The sequence below is a fragment of the Phyllostomus discolor genome, chromosome 13 (assembly GCF_004126475.2).
Source record: "Phyllostomus discolor isolate MPI-MPIP mPhyDis1 chromosome 13, mPhyDis1.pri.v3, whole genome shotgun sequence".
Classification (NCBI taxonomy): Eukaryota; Metazoa; Chordata; class Mammalia; order Chiroptera; family Phyllostomidae; genus Phyllostomus; species Phyllostomus discolor.
Window position 1 is genome coordinate 3,485,469 of NC_040915.2, and position 22,324 is coordinate 3,507,792.

Genomic DNA, 22,324 nt, shown 5'->3' on the forward strand with positions numbered 1-22,324 from the left:
CACCGAGAGGGCATGTGCCCTCAGGCTCTCTGCACCTCCATCCCCCACCCCACCAGGCTGACTTCCTCTGGTTCCTCCTGGTCTCTGTGTTCACCCATGTCTCGGGCTCCCTCCCTCCCTCTTTTGGCTTTCCTGGTGCTCATCAGCGTCCTGCAGAGGCACAGCCCACGGCACCTGCCCAAGTGGCTGCAGGTGTGGGATTCCTGCCCCGCCGGACATGAAATCAGTTCTCCCCAAAACAAGTGACAGGTGACAGCTTATCAGGGCCACTGGGGGAGGGGCCAGGAAGTCCGGGATGGACAAGAGAAGCCACGCCCTGTGTATCAGCATAGAGAGAGCAAGGACCAGCCATCCTCCCTCCTCCCAGCTTGGCCATCTTTGGCAATAAACCATGCCTCATTTAACCCACTCAAGTTTTCAGTTCCTCTTCCTTCACAGCCTTCCCTTAACCCCAGCTGAGGCCTACAGGGCTCAGGTCAAGGGGCAAGAGGTGTCAAAGCCCCCCTCTGTAGTCCAGGGACATCTCTGGAGCCTTCGGACCCCAAGGAGACAGGAAGGCTGTAGGGCCCAGACCCAGTTGTGATGGTCTTGGACATGTTCCTTCACCGCCACCACCCCCCGAGCCCCTCCATAGGGCTACATGGGGGAAATGCAAAGCCTTGGGATGATCCCCGAGCTCCCAGCCACACCCTGTCCCTCACTCACAAGCCTTGCTGATGCTTTCTCCTGGCAAGTGGAAGGGTGAGCAGCGCTGGGGTGGGGAGGAGACTCCCTTTACAGTTCATGGGGAAAGATTCTTAAAGATTTTATGTACTTAAAGAGAGAGAGGAAGGGAGGGAGCAAGAGAAACATCAGTCGGGTGCCTCTTGCACGCCCCCAACCAGCGACCTGGCCCACAAGCCAGGCATGTGCTCTGACTGGGAATCAAACCAGCGACCTCTTGTTTGCAGACCTATGCACATTCCACACAGAACCACTCCATCCATCCAAAGCATGTGGGGAAAATTTTGTGGGAAAGCATGTTCAGCTCTGAGCAAGAGGGTTTGAGAAGGCTGCTCCCTAGGGCTCTTGCTCAGATGTAGTGTCCCTAGAACCCTGGGAAGACTTCGAGGTCCCCATCCCTGACTCTGGCCTGGGGAGCCAGTCAGAGGCCTCTGCAGGGCATGCACGGGAGGGCCAGGTCCAGGGCATGGGAGGCTGGGGAGCCTCTGGACCCAGGATCCCAACCTACCAGGTAAACCTTCTGCAAGCACCTTGCGGGAAGCCAGTGTCCCCCTCAGCAACCTGTCCCCTTCCCCCACACAATGGGAAGATGTGGGCCGTGTCCAGGTCTGCCTTTATTGTGGCTCCACTGCCAACGTGGCCGCACTACTAGGTGCCCTGAGTGCCCAGCCACTTGATCAGGTCATGTGTCGTCTTGTTGAGGATGCCCCCGTGCACACCCCGACGACCCATGAGCACGAGGAGCACTCGTGGCGTGTGGCCCACGCAGAGGGCGCGCCCATCCAGCCCCTTGGTGCGCGCGTCCAGCACGCCATCGCCCTCCTCCTGCAGGTGGTCTCGGATAACGCAGCAGCGGCGGCCGGCCACGCTCAGGCCCGCCTGCAGAAAGGTGTATCGGTCAGGCCCGGTGAGCACGCCCACCTCCTGTGGTGAGATGGCTGCCAACAGGCCCCCAGGCCTCGATGCCCACACGCAACGATTGTCCGAGTGGCCCACAATGGCCACATCGTCGATGCGCTGGTCTCGCAGCACTGCACTGATGTAGCCTTTCCACTCACCCATTCGGGCTCCAGGTACGTCCCTCGCCTGGTACTTTTGAATGCTGTGGGGCTGCTCCAGCCTAAAACACCTGTGGCACTGTGATAGGTGTGGGGGCAGGGCTGTGATGTCACAGAGCAGCTACCTCCAGCTGCGGAATGAGGGCGGGGTTGTATCTCACACCTGGTGAAGTTCACCTTTAGTCTGAGGAAGGGGATCACCCAAGAGTCAAAATAATCCTTGAAAACCAACGCAGACGGCCATGAGCACAGTGCACACGAGTGTGAAAACACAGAAACAAACAAGATGCCACCTCTGGACAGTGGGACCTCTGCTCCTGGTCCCCAAACATGGTCCCCAAATGTTAGGAGCATCAGAACCGCCTGGAAAGCTCTCATACAGGTTGCTGGGCCCCAGCTCAGAGTTTCCGGTTCAGCAGTAGGGCATGTACCCCCCAAAAAGGCCTTTCTAACAAGTTCCCTGGTGAGGCCGTTGCTGCTGGTGCAACGACCACATTTTGAGACCTGCGGCTCTGGTGCGGGCTGGGTGGGAGTAAGGGGACTTCCACGTTGGCTGCCGGCGCCAAGGGTCCACACCACTATTAGAAGGTTAAGCATTTCTAACCATGGTTCTCAACCCCAGCTGCACGTGTAATCATCACCTGGAGAGTTTTTAAAATGTGCCCCTGCCCCATTCCTAGAGCTATGTGCTGATTTAATCGATCTGAGGTGGATCTTGGGCATAGGTTCAAAAATCTCTCCAGATGATTCGGATGTGCAGTCAAGGTTGAGAACATCTCCGTAAGTGGAAAGTATTAACGTTTCATCCCAGGAATAACCGGTGCACAGGACTCGGTACGCCCGGCTTGGTCAACGTCAGCTGGGCAGGAGTCTAAACCTTGCCTAAGATCCCAGGAGACCCTGGTCTCTGGGGGCTGCGGAGGGAGCCGGGCCTCTCGAGCATTGCCAGAAGCACTTTATTGACAGTTTACGCCACGCCTGGCGCCGGGGTGGCGGCGCCGCAGCACAATCCTCGCCATCCAGGATCAGGTCCAGCAGTCCTCCCATTCCAGAATCACCGAGGAGGAAAAGACGTGTTCCTGGGCGGTCAGGAAGCGGTGTGCTCCCGGATCCAGGTCAGGTAGTTGGCCACGTCGGTGTACACACCCGGCTTGTTGCGGTCGCCACAACCCGAGCCCCAGCTGACGATGCCTCGCAGGATGAGCCGGCGCTCTGCAGCCTCCTCCTCACATACCAGTGGACCCCCTGAGTCACCCTGGGTCGAGGGCACAAGGCTCAGTGCCCTTGGCCTGGGGTCTGTGCTTGCCGGGGTGGGGGCTGGGCGCAAAGCGGCTAAAGGGTTCACCTGGCACGCGTCCATGCCACCCTCGGGGAAGCCGGCGCAGAGCATCCCGGGGACGAAGGCTGCACCGTGCATGCTGGAAGAGGAGCAGCTCTCGGGAGGGATAAGCGGCACCTGTGCCTCCTGCAGAAAGCTGGCGTATTCCTCCGCCCCTGCAAGTGGAGAACATTCTCCTCAGACTCCTCCCACCTCCGCTCCCCGCCTGGCCAGGGGACCTGACCCACTGATCACCAGCCTCCTTCACAGCAAGCCCGTGAGGGAGAGAACTGCTGGTAACCCCATTTCCTGGACCGGAAAACTGAGGCGGGAGACAGTGGTGGCGGGGTGGGGGGGGGAGTGGGCGGGGCGAGCAGCCCTGCTTTGGAAGCCCTCGAGAGTGCTGGACGTGTCCTAGTTAGCCTTGCAGCCCGGCGCCCAGTGGGAACCAAGAGAAAGTGTGACCTTGTGCCTCTCATTCGCTTGGGGGCCCCCAACAGTGAATCCCAAGACCTGGGACGGACGGCTGCAGTAAAAAGGACTCTGAATGCCCTCACAACCCACCAGGTCAGCGCCCCCTGTCCCTTGTGATATCCAAGCGGCGGGCTTTTCTTGCTTACCCCGGTGGCCAGAGGTCTCCCTCCCGCCCCAGCGGTTCTGCCTACCCTCGAATTGGTGGCCCCAACCGGCTACTTCGCAAAGCACAGCCTCGGTTTCCGCAGGGTTGCCGGCGCTGCTCGGCAGGCAAACGGGCCGCACGGAAGGCGACAAGTTCGCGCAGCGGCCGTCCGAGCTCTCCTGCAAGCGCAGCAACGCTAACCCGGACGGAGAGGAGCGTGAGGCCCCTCACACCGGCCTCCGAGCCTTCCTCACAAGGCCTCTGATCCCCGCGGGGCGCCCCTACGCACCCAGGTCGTGCTGATAGGTGATGGGCGAGAAGTCCTCATGCAGGTGGTAGGTGCGCACAGCCAGCGACTGGCACTGCTCACAGCTCTGGTTATGGCGGTCCTGGCCCAGCACCACAGTCATCTCCTCCGGCGCCGGCCTATGGGCGTGGTGGGGAGAGATGCGCGCTCAGAGTCGGCCACAGGCAGCCTGGAGGATCCCCGTTCCCGAGCCGCAGCCTGGGTTTCAGCTTCCTCCAGGGGGAACTCTGGAGGGGGAAGTGGGGAGAACAGGGCACGGGTTCGCGTGTCGCTGCGGAAGCTAGGCCCAGAGAAAGCAAGCCGAGTCCCGAGCTGGCGCTGGGCAGGCGGTACTGGCCGGTTCTGCAGGCAGTGAGCTGCGGTCAGCACCCAGCAGGGGGCGATGAGGCTGCCAGCGCAGAAATTGTGGCCCCAGTACAGCGCGGCGATGTAAGGGTGCGCTCCGGGCAGCGCCACCAGTCCCCCGACGACGCGGCTCAGTGAGGGCAGCCGTTTCTGCAGCCGCTGTCCGCAGCCCGCCAGTTCGGTCCCAGGCCCGTGTGAGACTGTGGAGGAGCTCAGGCTGAGGCCAAGGAGACCCACGAGTAGCTGGAACATAGCTCGCCCGCGCCCCCTCTGCTTGGTCTTTCTGCCCATTTCCCAGCTACCTGGGGTCTCGAGCTGAGGCTCCTCATCTTGTGCAAGCGAGGGCAGGGGGAGGTCCGGGAGCTCACGGCGGGGTTGGGGCGGAGGCGGGAAGTGGGGCTTTGTGGAGGCTGGGGCTCGGCACCGTGGTAGGCTGCAATATTCCCAGCTCAGCCGGCCGCCTCTCCGCACGAAACACCACGGGCGGGTATCATTGTCCGGGTTCCTGCAACCACCGGGGAGGACACTGGTAGAGCGTGGGGACCGACAGGGGGTCCTGAGGAGGAGGGGGACACTGTGCCCTGCCCCACCCTGCGCACCGGCACAAGGCATGGTCGCCCAGTCCCCAGTTCAGCGCTTGCTCTACAGTCAGGTTCTGGTAGGTGGCGTCCAAGGTCCATGGCTCACACTGTGCGTTGGAGACCGTGGTCCCAGCGGTGCCTCGATAGCTGATCCCTCTGCCTTCGTAGCAGCTGGCCTCAAGGTCTGGGGAGAGGGGAGGCTCCCTGCAGCCAGCAGGTGGCATAGTGTCCCGCCCGGATCTCAGCCACTTTCCTCACTCAGGTGCCTTTCTGTGAGCCCTCCCCACTTGGGGGTGGGGCTTCTGCCTCCCACTAGACCAGGACTCACCCACATCGCAGAATCGTCCTCCATAGCCCTTGGGACAACTGCACAGGTGGTGGTCCTCCGCCTCCAGGCAGCGGCCCCCGTGGAGGCATGGGTTGTTGCGGCAGACTGGGAGAAGGAGCTCATTGAGCCCCCTCTGGGCCCAAAGACCCCACAGAGAGCCCTTGCCCTTACCTAGGCACACCGCCTGGCCTTCTGCTAGCTTTTCTTCCCTTCTCCCAACCTCTGACCTTTGATTCTCCTCCTGGCCAGTTTCCAACCTATCCACTCACCCTGTCTGGCCAGCGGCTTGCAGTGGGCTTGGGGACCCTGGCACTGGCACCTGGCCACACCCGCTGGCTCCAGCCTGTACCATATTTCATTCTGATGGAAGAACTGGAACAGCTGAGGCTCAAAGCACTTCTCTGGGAACAAAGTGAGGTGATGGTCTCAGGAGAGGCTGGGACCAGGCCAGGTCTCTGAGGGTCCTGGGACCTCCTCAGTAGGTGGGGGCTGCCTCCTCCTCCCACTCCCCAGACCTCCCCCCCACACCCACTGCAGCACCTCCTTACCTCTTTGGCAGTGCTTCCCAGTGAAGTGTTGGGGACAGAGGCAGTGTGGGCCCCCTGGACTGTTCACACAGGTCCCTCCCCTCTGGCAGGGGTTGTGCTTGCTGCAGGCGTCTGAGAAAGGGACACAGTGCAGGGAAGGGGGGGCCTGAGTCAGGCATTTGGGAACCATATCCACACCCGAACCTCCTTGTCTTATCTTTTTACCTCGTTCCCAGGCCTTAGTTTATCCATATGCAAAATGCGGCTCCTCCCTCCCCAAACTTCTCCCTCCGGAGGGAGGAAGGGGCTAGGTGGGCCCAGAACCCCAGGTGAGTAGGGTCTGATGAGGCTCAGGAGAGTAACCAAGGGGGAAGAGAGGACCTTGGGCCCCCCCAGAGACTGTGTGTGGCACCTTGCACTTTCTTGGGCTCCAGGCAGTATGCCCATCGTTGGTCCTGCTCGAAGTTGGGGGTAGTGGCACACCTGGAGAAAGAGAGGAGGCTCCCTGCTCGCCCAGGCAGCTGGCCCACCCTCCCCTATCACAGCCTCCTGTCTGCAAGCAGTGTTCCTTAGGTAGAAGGGTAGGCAGAGTCCATCTTCCCAAGCCCCTGCTCCAGCCCCTTTGGGGTCGTCTTACCAGGGCCGCAGGCCAGGTCGGCCCCTGCGGGTGCACCTGTGGTACAGCTGCCGATGGTACCAGAAAGGGAAGTGGCAGGGCTCCCCAGTGTCAGTGAGAACTGCAGGGACAACACACCCTCTGAGGGCATTCCCTGTGCCCGGTCTCCCAGGCACCACCCTCAGGGTCTTGTTGAATAAGGGTAGACCCTTGAAAAGATCACTGTGCCTTCAAGCTTCCCACTTAAGGAATTAGGCCCTAGAGTCGGCCAGCTGGAGTGGACTCGGACTCCAGCGCTTCTGAGCTGTGTAACTTTGGGCAAGTTGGCAGCCCTCCACCCCCTACCCCCAGCTTTGAAAGAGTGGTTGCCACAAAGTAGGTGCTTCATAAATACTTGTCGAATGTTGAAGTCACTTGGTCACTCTGAGCCTTAGTTTCCTCGCCTGGAAACTGGCAATAAGAGTGGAGTCACAGAGTTTCAGTTTTGCAAGATGAAGAATTCTGGGAATGGCTGGGGGGGACAGTCACACAATATGAAGGTTCTTGATGCCACCGAATTGTTCACTTAAAAGTGGTTAAGATGGTAAATTTTATGTTTTGTGTATTTTATCGCATAAAAATTTTACATGATTATATATATGCATATACATATATATAAATATATATAAATACAGAAAGGTGTTCGTGATTTTAAACTAAGAACAGCAGGTTACAAATGGCACATCAATATGAGTATGGTCTTTTCTTTGTCCAAAGACGTGCACGTACACCTCAAAAAGAAATCTAGAAGGACATGCTCAAAGTTTTCAAGAATGGTTTTTGGAAGATTGTGGATTATGGATGACTTTTTTGTTGTTTTGCATTTTTTGTCATTTCTGAAGTTTTGCCAATAAAAATATATATATTGCTATTACAATTAAAAAAATGGTACCGTCCAGCCTCCTCATTTGCAGAGTCAGCATTTGCAAATCTGCCTTCAGGGTAAAGTTTGTCTGTAAAACCCCAATCAGTTCTCCAGAGGCTTTCTCCGTCATTCGTGGACACGCAGAGTCTGAGTCACCAGAGAAGCCCACGTTCCCAGCAGAGGTCAAACCAGGTGGCACTGCTTCTTGTCCCAGCTCTCCTGCTGTGAACAAGTGTCCTTTTGACGGTCTATTTAGTGCCACATTGTTCACAGTTTGTGCTTTTGCTGTTGAAAATGGCCCCTGCTGTGCCAAAGTGCTGTGTCCAGTGCATGCGGGGGCCGCAATGTGCCTTCTGGAGCAGACGAGCATCCTGGGTGAGTTTCGTCCAGGCAGGAGCGCGATGCCGTTGGCTGGGAATTCAGTATTAACCAATCGACCGTGCATATTAAGCAAGGTGTCTTTAAGCAGAATCACACATGCAACAAGGTTTTATGTTGACAGTTGATGAAAACTGTGTGGCCAGTGACTCACAGGAACCCAAGTCTCTACCTCCTCTAGGAGCAATTGTTCAGGGTTTGCTAATGCAGTGTTCACAGTGACTAACGCAAATAACAAGAATTGTCTGTGTCTATTTCAGAGGAGCATTGTGAAGGGGAAATGAGAGAGCCTGTAAAACCCTTAACACCGAGCCTGGCACATAGTACTTGCTCAATAAGCATTAGCTGCTATTTTTGCCATTAAAGGCACAGAGGCACTTGCAGAAGGCCACACCAGGGATAGGACAGTAAGGGAAGAGAGAGGGGTCTGAGATGGACTTTAACATTTTTTTTAATTTACTGATTTTAGAGAAAAAAACATCAATTCATCATTCCACTCATTAATGCATTCATTGGTTGATTCTTGTATGTGCCATGACTGAGGATCGAACCTACAACCTTGGTGTATCAGAACGATGCTCTAACCAACTGAGCTACCTGGCCAGGGCCCAAAATGGATTTTTAAGAGGCAAATGGGATGGACAGAGAGGGGGATCATCCTAAGTAGGTGATGAGGCAAGGGCAGGGCACCTAGGCTGGACCAGGCAAGAGGGCAGAGAGCAGCTCAGCTGGGTATGGAGCCATGAGGAGAGGAGGCTGAGGCAGTCAGGGCCGGACGTGCTGGGCCTCAGTGCCATGCTAAGGGGTCAGGCCCACCAGGGCAGGGCCCATCAGGTCACAACTTTAGGTGAATATTTTGTGCCTGGAAGGAGTAAGGCAATGGGGAGCTACGGTAGGGTTTGGGGACAGGGGAGATGGCAGACATCCTCACCTACAAGGGAGCTGAATTAGAAAAATGAACATAGTTTAAGCACTGACCATGCACCTGACAATGAGCTGAGTGCTTTAACAGGGGTTTAGGAGTCATTTCTCCTTCTCTACACCCTGAGGTGTTTCCTTTAACCAGCCTGCTCTTACAGTTGGGCAAACAAGTTTGGAGAGGCATTGGACTCCAGCACCCTACTCTTGATCTCTCCTTGTCTATCAAGGACTCTGGCCTCCGTGTGGCATGACTGATGCCTGTGAGACATATTGAGGATGGAAAAAGCATGGGGAGGCTGGGGAAACCAAGGAAAACTGGCAGGTGCTGGAGTGGGCCCTTGGGAACAGCCCAAGCCCCGCCCTCAAGGAGCACACAGCTCACTAGCCCTCTGGGCCCCAGTGCCCATCAGCATAGGCCTGGCACACAGCAGGCGCTCAAGTCTGAACGCCAGCCAGGTGACTCTGGGGACAAGGGTGACAGCTGTGTCCAGGTTCCTGCCCCTGGCTCCAAGAGCCTGAGACTGACCACGGCACCCTGCCCCTATTTATTCCCACCCAAAGGCATCTTAGGGGGCAGAGCCGGGATACTTACCCACTGCGTGTTCATCTGCTGTGCGCTCATGCACCTTGGGGGCCTTCCAAGGTGGAGGCTACAGGAGGAGGGAAGAGGGCAGGGAGTTTGCCCAGAAAGTTGTAGCCCGCCCCTGGGCCCATGCAGGTCCCCAGCTTCTTCTCACAGCCCAGAAAGGCAGAGATTTCCTCAACAGACCCAGACCCCTTCTTCCTCCTCCCTCCTCAAGGACCCTCTCCTCCAGCATCGCAAGCTGGGCCCTCGGATCCACAGGCTCTGGTGTCTCTCTCCCTGCCTGGGCCTCCTGGGCTGCCCTCACTCTTCCACACAGGTCACCTGGACCAACAGGACATGGGCAGCTGCCCAGGCTGTGATAGGGCCACCCCAGCACAGTGCCCCCAGTGCCCACAGCCCTCACCGAAAGCACCGACTCCAGGCTCAGCAGCAGGCACCCCAGGAGCAGCAGAGCCCTCATGGCGTCGGTCCGTCTGTGGGTTCAGCCGCCTGCCCAGGAGTCCCGGTCGATGGAGCTGACCAAAGGTCCCTGAGGCCTGGGAAGCTGAGATTGGTCGAGCCGCCCTCCTGGGCCTGCTGGGGCACAGGCTGTTTGTGGGAAGCCAGTCAGAACAACTTCCTCAGCAGACCCCCAAGAGCAGGGAGCTGGCAGTCGGGGGGTCGGGGTAGGATGATGAGGAGCTGGGGTCCCCCCTCTTTCCCAGATAGTGGGACTGGACTCAGGAAGTGGGACGTCTTTTGTTCCGAGTCCTATTGGGGATGGAGAAATTAAGGAGACCCAAGAGAAGCTCCCTGTGATAGGGATCTTAGGATCCACTGGGAAGCGCATTAATTTTCTACTGTGCCTAAAGTGAACCGAAAACTTCACAACTTAAAACAATATCCATTTATTAGCTTGCAAACACTCAGGTTGAACGTCTGGCACTACGTGACAGGTTTTTCTGCTCAGGATCTCACAAAAGGGAGACCAAGGCCGAGTTATCTGGAGGCTCTGGGAGAAAATCCACTTCCAGGTTGTTCAGGTGGTTGGCAGGACTCAGGTCTTGCATTTGTAGGACCAACACCACCGTTCTCTTGCAGGCTGTCAGCCGGGGCCCGCCTGAGCTCCTGGAAGCTGTCTGCATTTCTGGCCATAGGGTCCCAGGCATCTTCCAAGCAGCAGCAGAGGGTCCCCCATGTTGACTCTCTCTTGGGCGTTGAATCTCCTTCACCAGGAAGAACACTGTTCCTTTTCAGATCTCACCTGATTAGGCCAGGCCCACCAAAGGAGAGCCTCCCGATCTTAAAGTCAGTTGATTTGGGACCTTAATTACATTTGCAGCATCCTTCCACAGAAGCATCTAGATTAGTGTTTGATTGAATACTGGGGGAAGGTAAGCATACACCAAAAGTGGGCATCTTGGGGGCCCATCTTAGAATTCTACCAACCACAGAAAGTGAGCGGAGAAAGTGAATGATGCCCCTGGAAAACGCTGAAACATGGGGGGCTAACATGTGCTGCAGGAGCACAAGGGAGGGAGATGGGGTGAACAGGTGTTGTTTTTTCTGCCCAGTGTCCACTAACCTTGGTTCAGTAAGGGCGCCCTGATTTTTCCTTTGAGAACCACTCCTTCTTTATTCCCTCTGTGAGTCTCTAGTGCTGCCCACTCTGCCCTCCATCCTAGGGCTGGGGGTGTGGCCTCAGACCGGCCAATGAGCCTGGCACCTGTGGACCGCAGCGACTGGTTGAAAGAGAAGTGTACATACATACAGAAGTCTGTCCCGTCAGAGGCAGCTTTGGGACTTCCTTACCAGAGCTTTTGGGAAAAGGGGACTTTCTTCTCCCTGGAGGCGCTAAGAACGGGAGCCTGGAGATGGTGACGGTCATCTTTGTCTCCGCTTGGAGCAGGCCTGCCTGAGAATGAAGCCTACACACAGTGGACATGCAGAGCGAACCAGGAAGGAATGATGAAGGACAACATGGGGGGCAATCTCCAAGATGGTCCTCTGTGATCACAGCTCCTGTGATGAGTGCGCGCCCTTGTGAATAGTCTGTGCCTGCACGGAGTCGAGCTGTTCTGTGTGTTCAAGGGAAAAGGGCAGGGGTGATGGTGTTCGACTTCCAAGCCCAGGTCATAAAAGCACTGCAGTTTCTGCCATGGTGTTTTGGACCATTCCCTGCGGGGGGTGGGTCCAGAAGCTGCTACGCGGTGAGGACACACCCTTGGCCCTGCAGAGAGGCCTGTGTGGGGAGGAAGTGCAGTTCGACAGCAGTGTGAAAGGGCCGTGGTAGGAGTAGATACTGCAGCCCCTGCCAACATCGGGCCTGCAGCCCCATGAGCCACTGCAAGCCTGGGCCTTCCAGCCACCCTGTTCCTGAATTTTTGTTTTCACTAAGGCATAATTAATATAATATTTTTGCTCCTGAATTCCTGAACCTCAGAAACTGTAAGGAATGGTCACTGATTGTTGATTGAAGCCCTAAGTTTTAGAGCGATTCGTTACCCAGCATTTGACAACTAGTAGGGATGGATGGATCCCCAATGACTTTGTTGGAAGGCCTGGGTGCTAAAACCAGAACCCTCAAGAATTCTCGGTTACCTGAATAAATAAAACCAATGGAATGCATTTCTGTCAGTTTTCAAAGGAGTCCTGACTGATACAAAATAGTCTGGGAAATGAAGTGGAGACCGAATGTAGCAATTTCTTTGTTCTACTGGAAGAGAGGTCAGGGAAGACTTCCCCAGGACACAAACCCAGCCAGTGGAGCACAGGAGAAGTGGGGACACCTTTTCAACAATTGTTTTCAAAGGTAACAGAAAGTGAAACTAGCTTTAGCCAAGCTCATTACAGTGAAAGCGTCTCATGTCAGTTTTTGATTGCACCTGGGCACAGACTGCGACCCAGACGGAGGCCCGTATTGACTCCTCCTAGGAATGGAAGGGCCTTGGGAATGAACAAGCCTTCATGATGAGCAAGGGTTTGGGGGCTGGGCGGAGGCTTCCAGGCAGACTGAGTAATACAACTTCACAGAAGCCTGGATGCAGCATGTCAGATGGGGAATGTGCTGAGCACAGGGTGCTTTGCAGGAAATGTGAGATGGGCTGTAAAATCCTTTGGGGCCGAAGGTGGACATTCATGGGGATTTGGATGCTCAACATCTGTTCCCTTTTCCTTTCCCTCTTGTCTCTAGTTTCTTTTATTGGGTGGGTTACTCCTCCCCCACTGTGTGATGAAAAGGTAATTTTTAGCAACCTTCTCCCACTGTGGAAGCCTCATGAACCAGGTCGTCCTTTCCCCACCACAGCAAAGCCAGAGGGACCTGTTTAGAAAAAAACAAAAAGAAAACCATAGGGCCACAATGGCATCACTTGTGCTAAAAACCCATGATACCAAACGTAGATTTAATGCCTGATCTAATTTCAGTCTCATCTTCTCCCAGAAACATAATCTTAATCAACCAGTCTGGACTTTTCTGGTCAAACACCTGCCACATAGGCCTTCATCATCTCCTATAGAAAGAAGAGGAAATCATCACAAAAACCCTTCCACTTCTCTTCCCCCGAAGAAAAGACATCAGGCCCCAAACTAATTTTTTACTTTCTTTCACTGAGAGTGCCCCTGCCTCACCCGCTTCCTCCAGTCCTTCTGGTTCCTACAGCTCCTTGGAGCACCCTTCTAGTTGCTAGATGGGATGCTGCCCAACTCATGAATTGCTTAATAAAGCCAGTTAGATCTTCAAATGAATTCAGTTGAACTTTTTTATTAGAAAAAAATAGGCCTAAAGGGCTCTCTAGGCTAACAAGGGCTCTCTCCCAGGACTGTGAATCCTGAGCAGACTGCCTGGGGTGGTGAGAGGTCTGGCAGTGTCAATGTGCCTTTGAAAACCAAGCTTAAGTAAGCAGTAAGGACGTTCAGATTCACCTTTTCACATCGCCAGAGATCTGGTCAGAGGGGCTCCAGGGGCAATGCTTTCTGTGATTTCACCATGTCATCAAGAACCTAAGATATTTCTTCTTTTTCCTTTTCTATGGTCCTCCGTGTGCAGACCTTCAGGCTGACTCCCTCATAGTCACATAATGGCTGCCACGGTTCCAGAAATCACACAAACTTCATTAAGAAGACTTCCCCTTCCAGTAAAGCCTTAGAAATGAAGAAACCTGCCACACAAAAACCCCAAGCAGCCCTCCACTCATGGCTTGTTAGGCGGAACTGGGTCACCTGACACCACTAAACCAATCTCTGGTCAGGGGAAGAGATCGTAATTGGCTTATACCAGAGATTTTTCAAACTTTTGTCATCTCATGGCACCCATAAACTAATTACTAAAATTTCTTTTTTGCCAATCTGACAAAAAAGTAGATATAATTTTGATTCATTCACACTGGCCACCTATTGTTGTGTTGGCTGTTGTCATTTTTTTTTTATTTGACGATCTAAGGGAAAATAGGCCAGTGCCCCCGACTAAGTAGTCAGGTATTGTGTGCTTTAAAAATTCTTGTGGGAAAAAAAAAAAAAAAAAAGCCCTGGCTGGCGTAGCTCAGTGGATTGAGTGCGGGCTAGGAACCAAAGCGTCCCAGGTTCGATTCCCAGCCAGGGTACATTCCTGGGTTGCAGGCCAGAACCCCCAGCAACTGCACATTGAATCTTTCTCTCTCTCTCTCTCCCTCCCTCCCTTCTCTCTCTAAAAATAAATAAATAAAATCTTTAAAAAAAATTCTTGTGGTGCACCAGTTGAAAATCACTGACTTAGTCAATCATGACTGCGTAATGAAGTCGCCATAAAACCCCACGAGGGCAGCTCACCGGCCCCTTTTTTAGGAGAGCTGCCCTTCTGTGGAAGGAAATACTTCCACACACCATGGCCACAGCCCCACGCTCTGCGAGGACAGAAGCTCCTTTGTTCGGGACTTTGCTCTCTGTATCTCCTCACCCGGCTGTTGGCTTGTAACCTTTAACATCCTCTGTAATGGACTGGTAATCGAGTGAGTGAGTGAGTGAGTGAGTTTCCTGAGTTCTGGGAGCCACCCAGCAAAGCAGTCACACCTAAGGAGTGGAGCCCTTCACGGGCAGGCAGGCACAGGCAGAGGCAGTAACTTGGACTGCAGTTGGCCTGTGAAGGGAAGGACAGCCCTGCCCTGTGGGACTGAGCCCTTTACCTGTAGGACCCCGTGTCTGAGGATTGCTCTTTGGTGTGAGGGAGTCTCTACACACTCGTTGGAATTGAGTCCAAGAACCCTTTTAGCCCCTCAATATTCTTTTGAGGAAGACCCCTCGCCTTCCCCTCCTCATCAACGTGGACAAAATAAAGATTACCCCAGCCCTGACTGATGCAGCTCAGTCAGTGGGCATTGTCCCGCAAAGTGAAAAGTCACCGGTTCTATTCCTGGTCAGGGTTCATGCCTGGGTTGTGGGTCCGATCACTGGTTGATGTTTCTCTTGCACAATGATATTTCTCTCCCTCTCTTTCACCCCACCTTCCCCTCTCTTTAATACATACATACATATATACATAAAATATTTAAAGAAAAAATAAAGATTACCCCACCCCTAAGTTGGGAGTGGAGAGGGCATGTGATCCAGACCTAACAAATGGGAACACGCTGCCTCTCTCTGCCCTCAGCAATTGGTTCAAGATGAACACCCAACTCAGATCAAGCCATTGAGGGGCAGCCCCTGGATTTTTTCTGTAATCATCAAGATAGAGGCTTTCTCTTGTCCTGGCTGGTGTGGTTCAGTGGATTGAACATCGGTTCGCAAACCAAAGGGTCTGCAGGTTCAATTCCCAGTCAGGGCACATGCCTGGGTTGTAGGCTTAGGTCCCCAGTAGAGCACGCACAAGAGGCAACTACACATTGATGTCTCTCTCCCTCTCTTTCTTCCTCCCTTCCCCTTGCTCTAAAAATAAATTAAAACAATGTATTTTTTATAAATTTGGAGAAATATTCAGGAATGAGAACATAGCAAACTTTTATTCTTTTTTTAAAGATTTTATTATTTCTTATTTTATTTTTAAAGAGGGAATGGAGGGAGAAAGAGAGAGAGAGAGAAACATCAATATGCAGTTGCTGGGGGCTGTGGCCTGCAACCCAGGTATGTGGCCTGACTGGGAATCGAACCTGCGACACTTTGGTTCGAAGCCCGTGCTCAATCCACTCAGCTATGCCAGCCAGGGCAAAACAATATTTTTAAAAAGATATAAGCTTTCTCTCTCTTTTTTTCTTTGTTTTAAAAGATTTATTTATTTATTTTTAGAGAGGGAAGGGAGGGAGAAAGAGAGAGAGAGAGAAACAGGAATGTGCGGTTGCTGGGGGCTGTGGCCTGCAATCCTGGCATGTGCCCTGGCTGGGAGCTTTCTCTCTTTATATAAGTTGCCACATTGGTAAGAAGTAAGCTTGGTACTGCTGGCAGTGATCTTTAACATCTCAGAGGGAAAACCTGCCTGGCAATGCAAGCAACACAGGTTGAAAGCAGAGTCAGAATACGGGAAAGACTAATACCTAGTGATGCCATTTGAGCCCTGGGATCCCAAGGCTCCTGAGGTCAGAACTACCACCTCTGCATACTTTTCAGTTCCTGTGGTGATGGAAATGCTCTCTCTCTGTGTCGTCCCGTACAGTGGCCACTTGTCGCACGTGGCTCCTGGGCACTCGAAAGGTGACTAAGGAACTGAATTTTTTTTATTTCATTTGAGTTCCTTTTCATTTAAATAGCTACACGTGGCTAGTGGCTTCTGCATTTGGACAGGTGGATGCAGAGCGAAGGTCAGCATGCAGCTGACCTTACAGCACAGCAGGGGGATGGGCAGGAGAGTGTGGGAGAGAGCTACACCAGCCCACATCAGGTTGGGCCTTGGTAGGCCATGGGAGGGGCTTGGGTTTGTTTTTTTTTTTTTTTAATTTATTTATTTTTAGAGGGGAAGGGAAGGAGAAAGAGACGGAACAAAACATCAGTGTGTGCTTGCCTCTTGCACACCCCACACCGGCAACCCGGCCTGCAACCCAGGTACATGCCCTGACTGGGCATTGAAGCAGCGACCCTGTGCTTCTCAGGCCGGGGCTCAGTCCACTGAGCCACACCCGCCAGGGCTTATTTTAAAGTGTAATGGGAAGTAAATTAGTCATCTATTGTTGCTAATGAAAGATAACAAACTGTCCCCAAATTCAAAAGCCTAAAAAACCAACATTTATTTGTGCCACAATTTTTGTGAGTCGAGAACCTGGGCACTGTTTAACTGGGTGCCTCAGGATCAGCCTTTCACCAGGCTGCAGGCCTCTCGGCTGGGGTAGGACCCACTTCCAGTTTCATTCACAAGGCTTAGTTGTTGTCTGGAGACATTACTTAGTTCCCTGCAGTGCAGGCCTCTCTATAGGGCAGCTCACAACAGGACAGCTGGCTTCCCTCAGGGTGAGCCAGCGAGGAGGTGAGAGGGGCGCCTGAAACGGAAGCCACAGCCTTTTAGTGACTTAATCTGGGAAGTGACCCTCCAACACTGTTGCTACGTTCTTTTCCTTAGAAGTGAGCCACTGGACAACAAACTCACAGTTTAACAACCGAACCTAAAAACAAGCTAAGCAAACAACTAGAACAGGAACAGAATCACAGAAATGGAGATCACATGGAGGGTTATCAGTGGGGAGGGGGAGGGGGAAAGGGGGGGAAAGGCACAGAGAATAAGAAGCATAGATGGTAGGTAGAAAATAGATGGGGGGGGGGGGGGGGGGAAGGGTAAGAATAGTATAGGAAATCTAGAAGCCAAAGAACTTGTGTGTATGACCCATGGACATGAACTAAAGCAGGGGATGTGGGCAGGAGGGGGTGTACAGGGTGGAGGGGAATAAAGTGGGGGGAATGGGATAACTGTAACAGCATAATCTATAAAATATATTTTAAAAAGAGAAGTGAGTCATCAGGTCCAGCCCAGGGTCAAAGGAAGGGCACCCCGTGAAGGGGGGAGGAATACTAAGAAGGGGGACCACTGGGCCTGTCTTGGAGGCTGCCCATCCCAGAAGGCCGCTGGAGGGTTCTGTACAGGAGAGAGGTAAGATCAGGTTGATTGTCTTTAAAATAAGCAATGCAGCCTTAGCCCCGGCCAGGTAGGTCAGGCGTTTAGAATGCTGTCCCTCTGTGCCCAGGTCTCGGGTTTGATCTCCAGTCGGAGCACATGCACGAAGTAACCAATGAATGAGTAACTAAGTGGAACAACAGAGCGATGTTTCTCTTTCTGTCTCCCTTCCTCTCCCTCTCTAAAAATCAATTTAAAAAAAGAGAGATTAAAAGTCCTAAATGCTGATGAGGGAAAGCCTCCCTCCCACGCCTGTCCCTGGCCACTAAATCCCCTTCCTAGAAGCAACCAGTGTTCCCCGGCCTCACGTGTCTGTGCCTGTGGGGGCAAATCCGTCTGTGGTCATTGATGAGTGTTGCTCACAACTATAACCAATAACATTATTACCAATAATAGTTATCCCTGGTAACTATTTCTTTTTTATGCTATATGGTTTTTTAGACATTTTATTTATTTATTTTTAGAGAGGGGAAGGGAGGGAGAAAGAGAAAGAGAAAGATCAGTGTGTGGTTGCCTCTCACACACTCCCTACCAGGGACCTGGCCTGCAACCCAGGCATGTGCCCTGACTGGGAATCGAACCAGCGACCATTTGGTTCACAGGCTGGCACTCAATCATTGAGCCACATCAGCCAGGGTCCAGGTAACCATTTCTGTGTTAAAAAATAAAACACTCCCAACTCAGTGGCGTAAAATTACAACTGTTTTTATCGTGCTCATGGATTTGGTGGGTCCAGGCTTAGGGAGGACACAGTGGCGATGACTTGTCTCTCTGCCACAAACGGCAAGGCCTTCAGCTGGGGACACGTCCAAGGCTGGGCTGATTCCAACCTCCAGGAGCTGGAATCATTATGCAGAGGCTTCCTCGCTCGTACACACTGTGCACCTCCATGTGGCCTTTCCATCCGGTTTGGACTGGTCATGGAATAGCTGCTGATTCTGAGGGAACATTTCAAGAGAGGCTTCCGGAGAGTGACCACTGCCGGGGAACCAGGCTACGGAGCCCCTTCGGACCTAGCTTCAGACTGCGTATGCATTGCTTCCCTTGGATTCCACTGATGACAGGGGTCGCTAAGGACAGGGAATCAGAGCCCACCTCTCAACGTGGAGATGGCAAGGTCACACTGCAAAAGTGTCCGTGGGATGGGAGTTTAGTGCCACCCTCATCTTTGGAAAATATCTTCCCCATGGTGTTGTGCCCCCGCACTCTTTTCAAGTCAGTTGTGGCTACGTGGTTTGCCTTGACCAATGAAATGTGCCACAGGAGGGACTTGCCTCACTTCCGCCTGCAAGCCTTCAAGGCCACAGGGGATTCACATTTCCTTTCACAGCTGTGGTGGAAGCACAAATTGAGATGGAGCCCTTATCACCACAGGTCCCTGATGGACAACTCTGAGTGGAGGAGTCTCTCTGCCTCCCAGCAACCTCCACTGGACATGTGTGAACCTGAGAAGTAAACTTGGTTTAAGTCACTGAAAGTTCGAGATTATTCGTTATTGCCGCTTAAGCTAGCATATCCTGATCCTTTCCACAGAAATGGTAGCAAACCTTACACACTGCTCTACCCTTTGCTATTTCATTTAATGATGTATTTTGGAGATGGTCTATATCAGGGCAGGAAGAGCAGCTGCACACTTTTTTATTTTTAAGGTACATAGTATTCCTGTACCTTAAAGTCACTATTAAGAAGGAGTGGATTGCGGCTCAGTGGATTGAGCACCTGACTGCAAACCAAATGGTCATGGTTCGATTCCTGGTCAGGGCACATGCCTGGGTTGTGAACCGGGTCCCCAGTAGGGGGCATGAGAGATGCAACCACAGACTGATGTTTCCCTCTGTCTCTTTCTCCCTCCCTTCCCCCTCTCTAAAAATAAATAAATAAAATAAAATAAAGAAGAAGAAGAAGGGGAAGGATCAGGTCAAGGAGCATGTACAAAGGACCCATGGTCAAGGACAATGGGGTGGGGATTGTCTTGGGAGCGGGGGTTGGACAGGGCAGGAGAGAACAACGGGGTGGGGGGAATGGGGACAACTGTAGCTGAACAACAATGGAAAAAAATATTTTTATTTTATTCATTTTTGTTCCCTCTTTGATGAGTCTTACTATTGGGTTGTCCATTTCATTTATTTTTCAATGAATCAGTTTTTTCTTTTTTTTTTTAAGATTTTATTTATTTATTTTTAGAGATGGAAGGGGGGGAGAGAGAGAGCGAGATAGAGAGAGAAAGAGAGAGAGAAACATCAATGTGCGGTTGCTGGGGGTTCTGGCCTGTAACCCAGGAATGTACCCCGGCTGGTATCGAACCTGGGACACTTTGGTTCCCAGCCCGCTCTCAATCCACTGAGCTATGCCAGCCAGGGCTCAGTTTTTCCTTTATTAGACATTATCTTATTTTTTGTTTTACTTATTTGTACTCAGATCTTTGTTATAAATTTTCTTCTACTTAAAAAAAAAAGATCAATTAATGCAGAGCAGTCTTGGCTGAGAGTAGCCACAAGTTTGCTGCTTCAGCGATGCTTAGACAGACCCAGCACCATCTCCCATCCCCTCGGGCCTCTGAGGGCCAGCCCTCCTCCTCCACTCCACGTGGCACCCTCAGATGCCCCGAGGCCCCTGCCACCCACCCAGATGGTACCACCAGGACATGGAGGAAACCATCGACCGCCAGGGCTCTACGCCTCCTATGTCTACCTGTCCCTGTCTTACTCTGTGAACATGACGGTGTGGCTTTGAAGAACCTTGCACCATCTAATGAGGAGAGGGAACATGCTGAGAAACTGATGAAGCCGCAGAACCAACGAGGTGACTGGCCAGTCTCCCTTCAGGATACCGAGAAACCAGACTGTGACGACTGGGAGAATGAGCTGAACGCAATGGAGTGTGTGTTACACTCGGAAAAATGTGTGAGTCAGTCATTATAGGACCCGCACAAACTGGCCGCTGACAAAAAAAAGACCCCCATTTGTGTGACTTCCTGGAGACTCATTACCTGAATGAGCAGGCAAAATCCATCAAAGAATTGGGTGACCTTGTGACCAGCTTGCACAGCAGAGGCGATCCCCAGGCTGCATGGCAGAGCATCTATCTCTTTGAGGAGAGCTAAGCCCTGGGCCAGCTTCCACAGCCACAGGTCAGGTTGGGGGTTGTGGCTTCCCTGGTCACCAAAGTAGCACATCCACACTGGGGCTGCCTTCCATCTTCTGTAGGTTGTATCAAATCACCTGCTTACTTATGCTCTTCCATGCGTGCCATTCCTTCAAAAAGTAACTTGGTAACCCCCGCAAAAAGGATAATTAATGCACTTCATCTTTTTGGATAATGTTGCAAAAAATAATCCTAAACGTTCATTTCTTGTTTTGCTCACGTGCAATTATATTTGTAGGATAAATTCCTAGAAACGTGAATCTCAGATGGCAAGTGGCAACTTCCCCTTTTAAAAAGACTGCTTTGGCTGTGGATGGAGAATGGGTTGAAGAGCCAAAACCTGAGACTTAGGTGTGACCCCTCCCCCTCTTCACCCCTTGTCAATCTATCTCCAAGACCTGTTTATCCCAGCTCCAAGGTTACTCTCAACCTGGTCGCTTGTTTGTAGCTCCCGGCCACTGACCCACACGGGGCGCTGTCATTCCTCTTTCTAACACTTCCTGCTCAAAGGCCTCTCGCCTGTGTTACTCAAGGCTGCAGACAACAGAAGGCAATTCTGGGCAACAGGCAGACAAAAAATTGATTGTTCCTGGGGGCTTGCCGAATCCTCATGCTCCAGAAGGAGCTTGGCTTGCCCACCTCCCCGTCCGTTTCCACTGCCTTCATAGTGAATCCTAACCCATCCTGCTGATGACTTAATGTTCATTGCTTGCTTTGGATACAAATACCTATCTGGAAGACTTGAAAACATGCATCAGTGACAAGGGAGCTTAGAGAGGAAATTCTGCCTCCTCTTTGGTTTCCATAGTGGAAAGCAGGGCATTTCATGGGTCTCCTCCTAAAGATGAGGGGTGTTTGGATGCTGGGCACCAAAAGAACAGGAGATTTGCAAGGCAGCCTCAGCCCCTCTCTCCCAGCCCTTGATCCCCACTCCTAGTAGGTCCTCCAGAGTGACCTGAGTCAGCAAATCTGATCACACTGCTCCCGGGCTTAAAACACTCTCCACAGCTCCCTGCTACCCTAAAAATAAAGTTCAAACTCTTAGCTGGCTTCCAAAGACCTCCCTGATCCTGACCCCTCCATGGCCTGGCCTCATGTCTCGGCTCCCCGCCTACTCCAATGTGCACCTGGAACTTGAGTCCAGTGCTCTGTGGTCAGGGGCCAAGTGCACGAGCCCTTGCTGCCTGATTCTGCAGAGCTGTGCACAGGCGCTGGCCCTTTGTCCAGAAGGCTCATTCCCTCCCCACTCCAGTTACTGCTGAAACCTGTACATTCTTCTTTAACTCCCAGATCTCACTTGGACACAGTAGCCCTCACTGGGTGAGGCACCTGTCCTCTGTCCTCCTAAATAAAGGGGGTTTCCCTCTTGCAAGGTACTTACCTTTATTCCCAAATGTGTCTCAGATCTAGGCACTTTCCTCCATATCAGCAGTTTTCAACCAGTGTGCTGCAAGAATTTTGAAAATATACAATACCTAACTATGTAGTCAGGGGCACTGACCTCTTTTCCCTTAGACCAGGGGTCCCCAACCCCTGAGCCGCAGACTGGCGCTGGTCAGAGGCCTGTTAGGAACCGGGCCTTGCATCAGGAGTTAAGAAGGGGCAGGCACTGAGCTCTGCCTCCTGTTCCCCCGCCCCTGCTCAAAGCCAGTCCTGAGTGCCAAAAAGGTTGGGGACTGTTGCCTTAGATTGTCAAATAAAAAAACAACAACAGGCAACACAATAGCCATCTGATGTTAATGAATCAAAATTATACCTATTTTTGTAAGATCAGAAAAAAATAGTTTTTGGTGTGCTGCAGAATATATTTTTAGCTCATGTCCTGAGATGAAGAAAACATGAACATCACCACTCCACACCCACCACCACCCACCTTCTCGGCCCAAGCCACCGTGACCTCTCTGTTGGGGTTCTGTAGTCTCCCG

General features: G+C 52.6%; 2 protein-coding genes across 5 annotated transcripts; both read right to left on the reverse strand.

The window, feature by feature from the left end:
- Positions 1–891: 891 nt before the first annotated feature.
- PFN3 (profilin 3) lies at positions 892–2,621 on the reverse strand. The gene has a single exon (XM_036013979.1). The coding sequence runs from the start codon at positions 1,783–1,785 to the stop codon at positions 1,372–1,374; it is 414 nt and encodes a 137-aa protein (XP_035869872.1). The 5' UTR covers positions 1,786–2,621; the 3' UTR covers positions 892–1,371.
- A 100-nt stretch (positions 2,622–2,721) lies between these two features.
- F12 (coagulation factor XII) lies at positions 2,722–9,721 on the reverse strand. 4 transcript variants are annotated; one of them, XM_036013976.1, is made up of 15 exons: positions 9,615–9,721; positions 9,218–9,275; positions 7,354–7,545; positions 6,444–6,543; positions 6,219–6,289; positions 5,828–5,938; positions 5,549–5,680; positions 5,280–5,384; positions 4,970–5,135; positions 4,673–4,875; positions 4,363–4,570; positions 4,008–4,144; positions 3,765–3,914; positions 3,127–3,275; positions 2,722–3,036 (listed from the first exon to the last, which is right to left on the reverse strand). In XM_036013976.1, exons 1-15 carry the CDS (start codon positions 9,669–9,671, stop codon positions 2,869–2,871), a joined length of 2,007 nt encoding a protein of 668 aa, XP_035869869.1. In that variant the 5' UTR covers positions 9,672–9,721; the 3' UTR covers positions 2,722–2,868. The 4 variants fall into 4 exon arrangements, with proteins under 4 accessions (XP_035869869.1, XP_035869868.1, XP_035869871.1 ...); XM_036013975.1 differs by having other exon boundaries at positions 7,354–7,548; XM_036013978.1 differs by lacking the exon at positions 7,354–7,545.
- Positions 9,722–22,324: the final 12,603 nt, after the last annotated feature.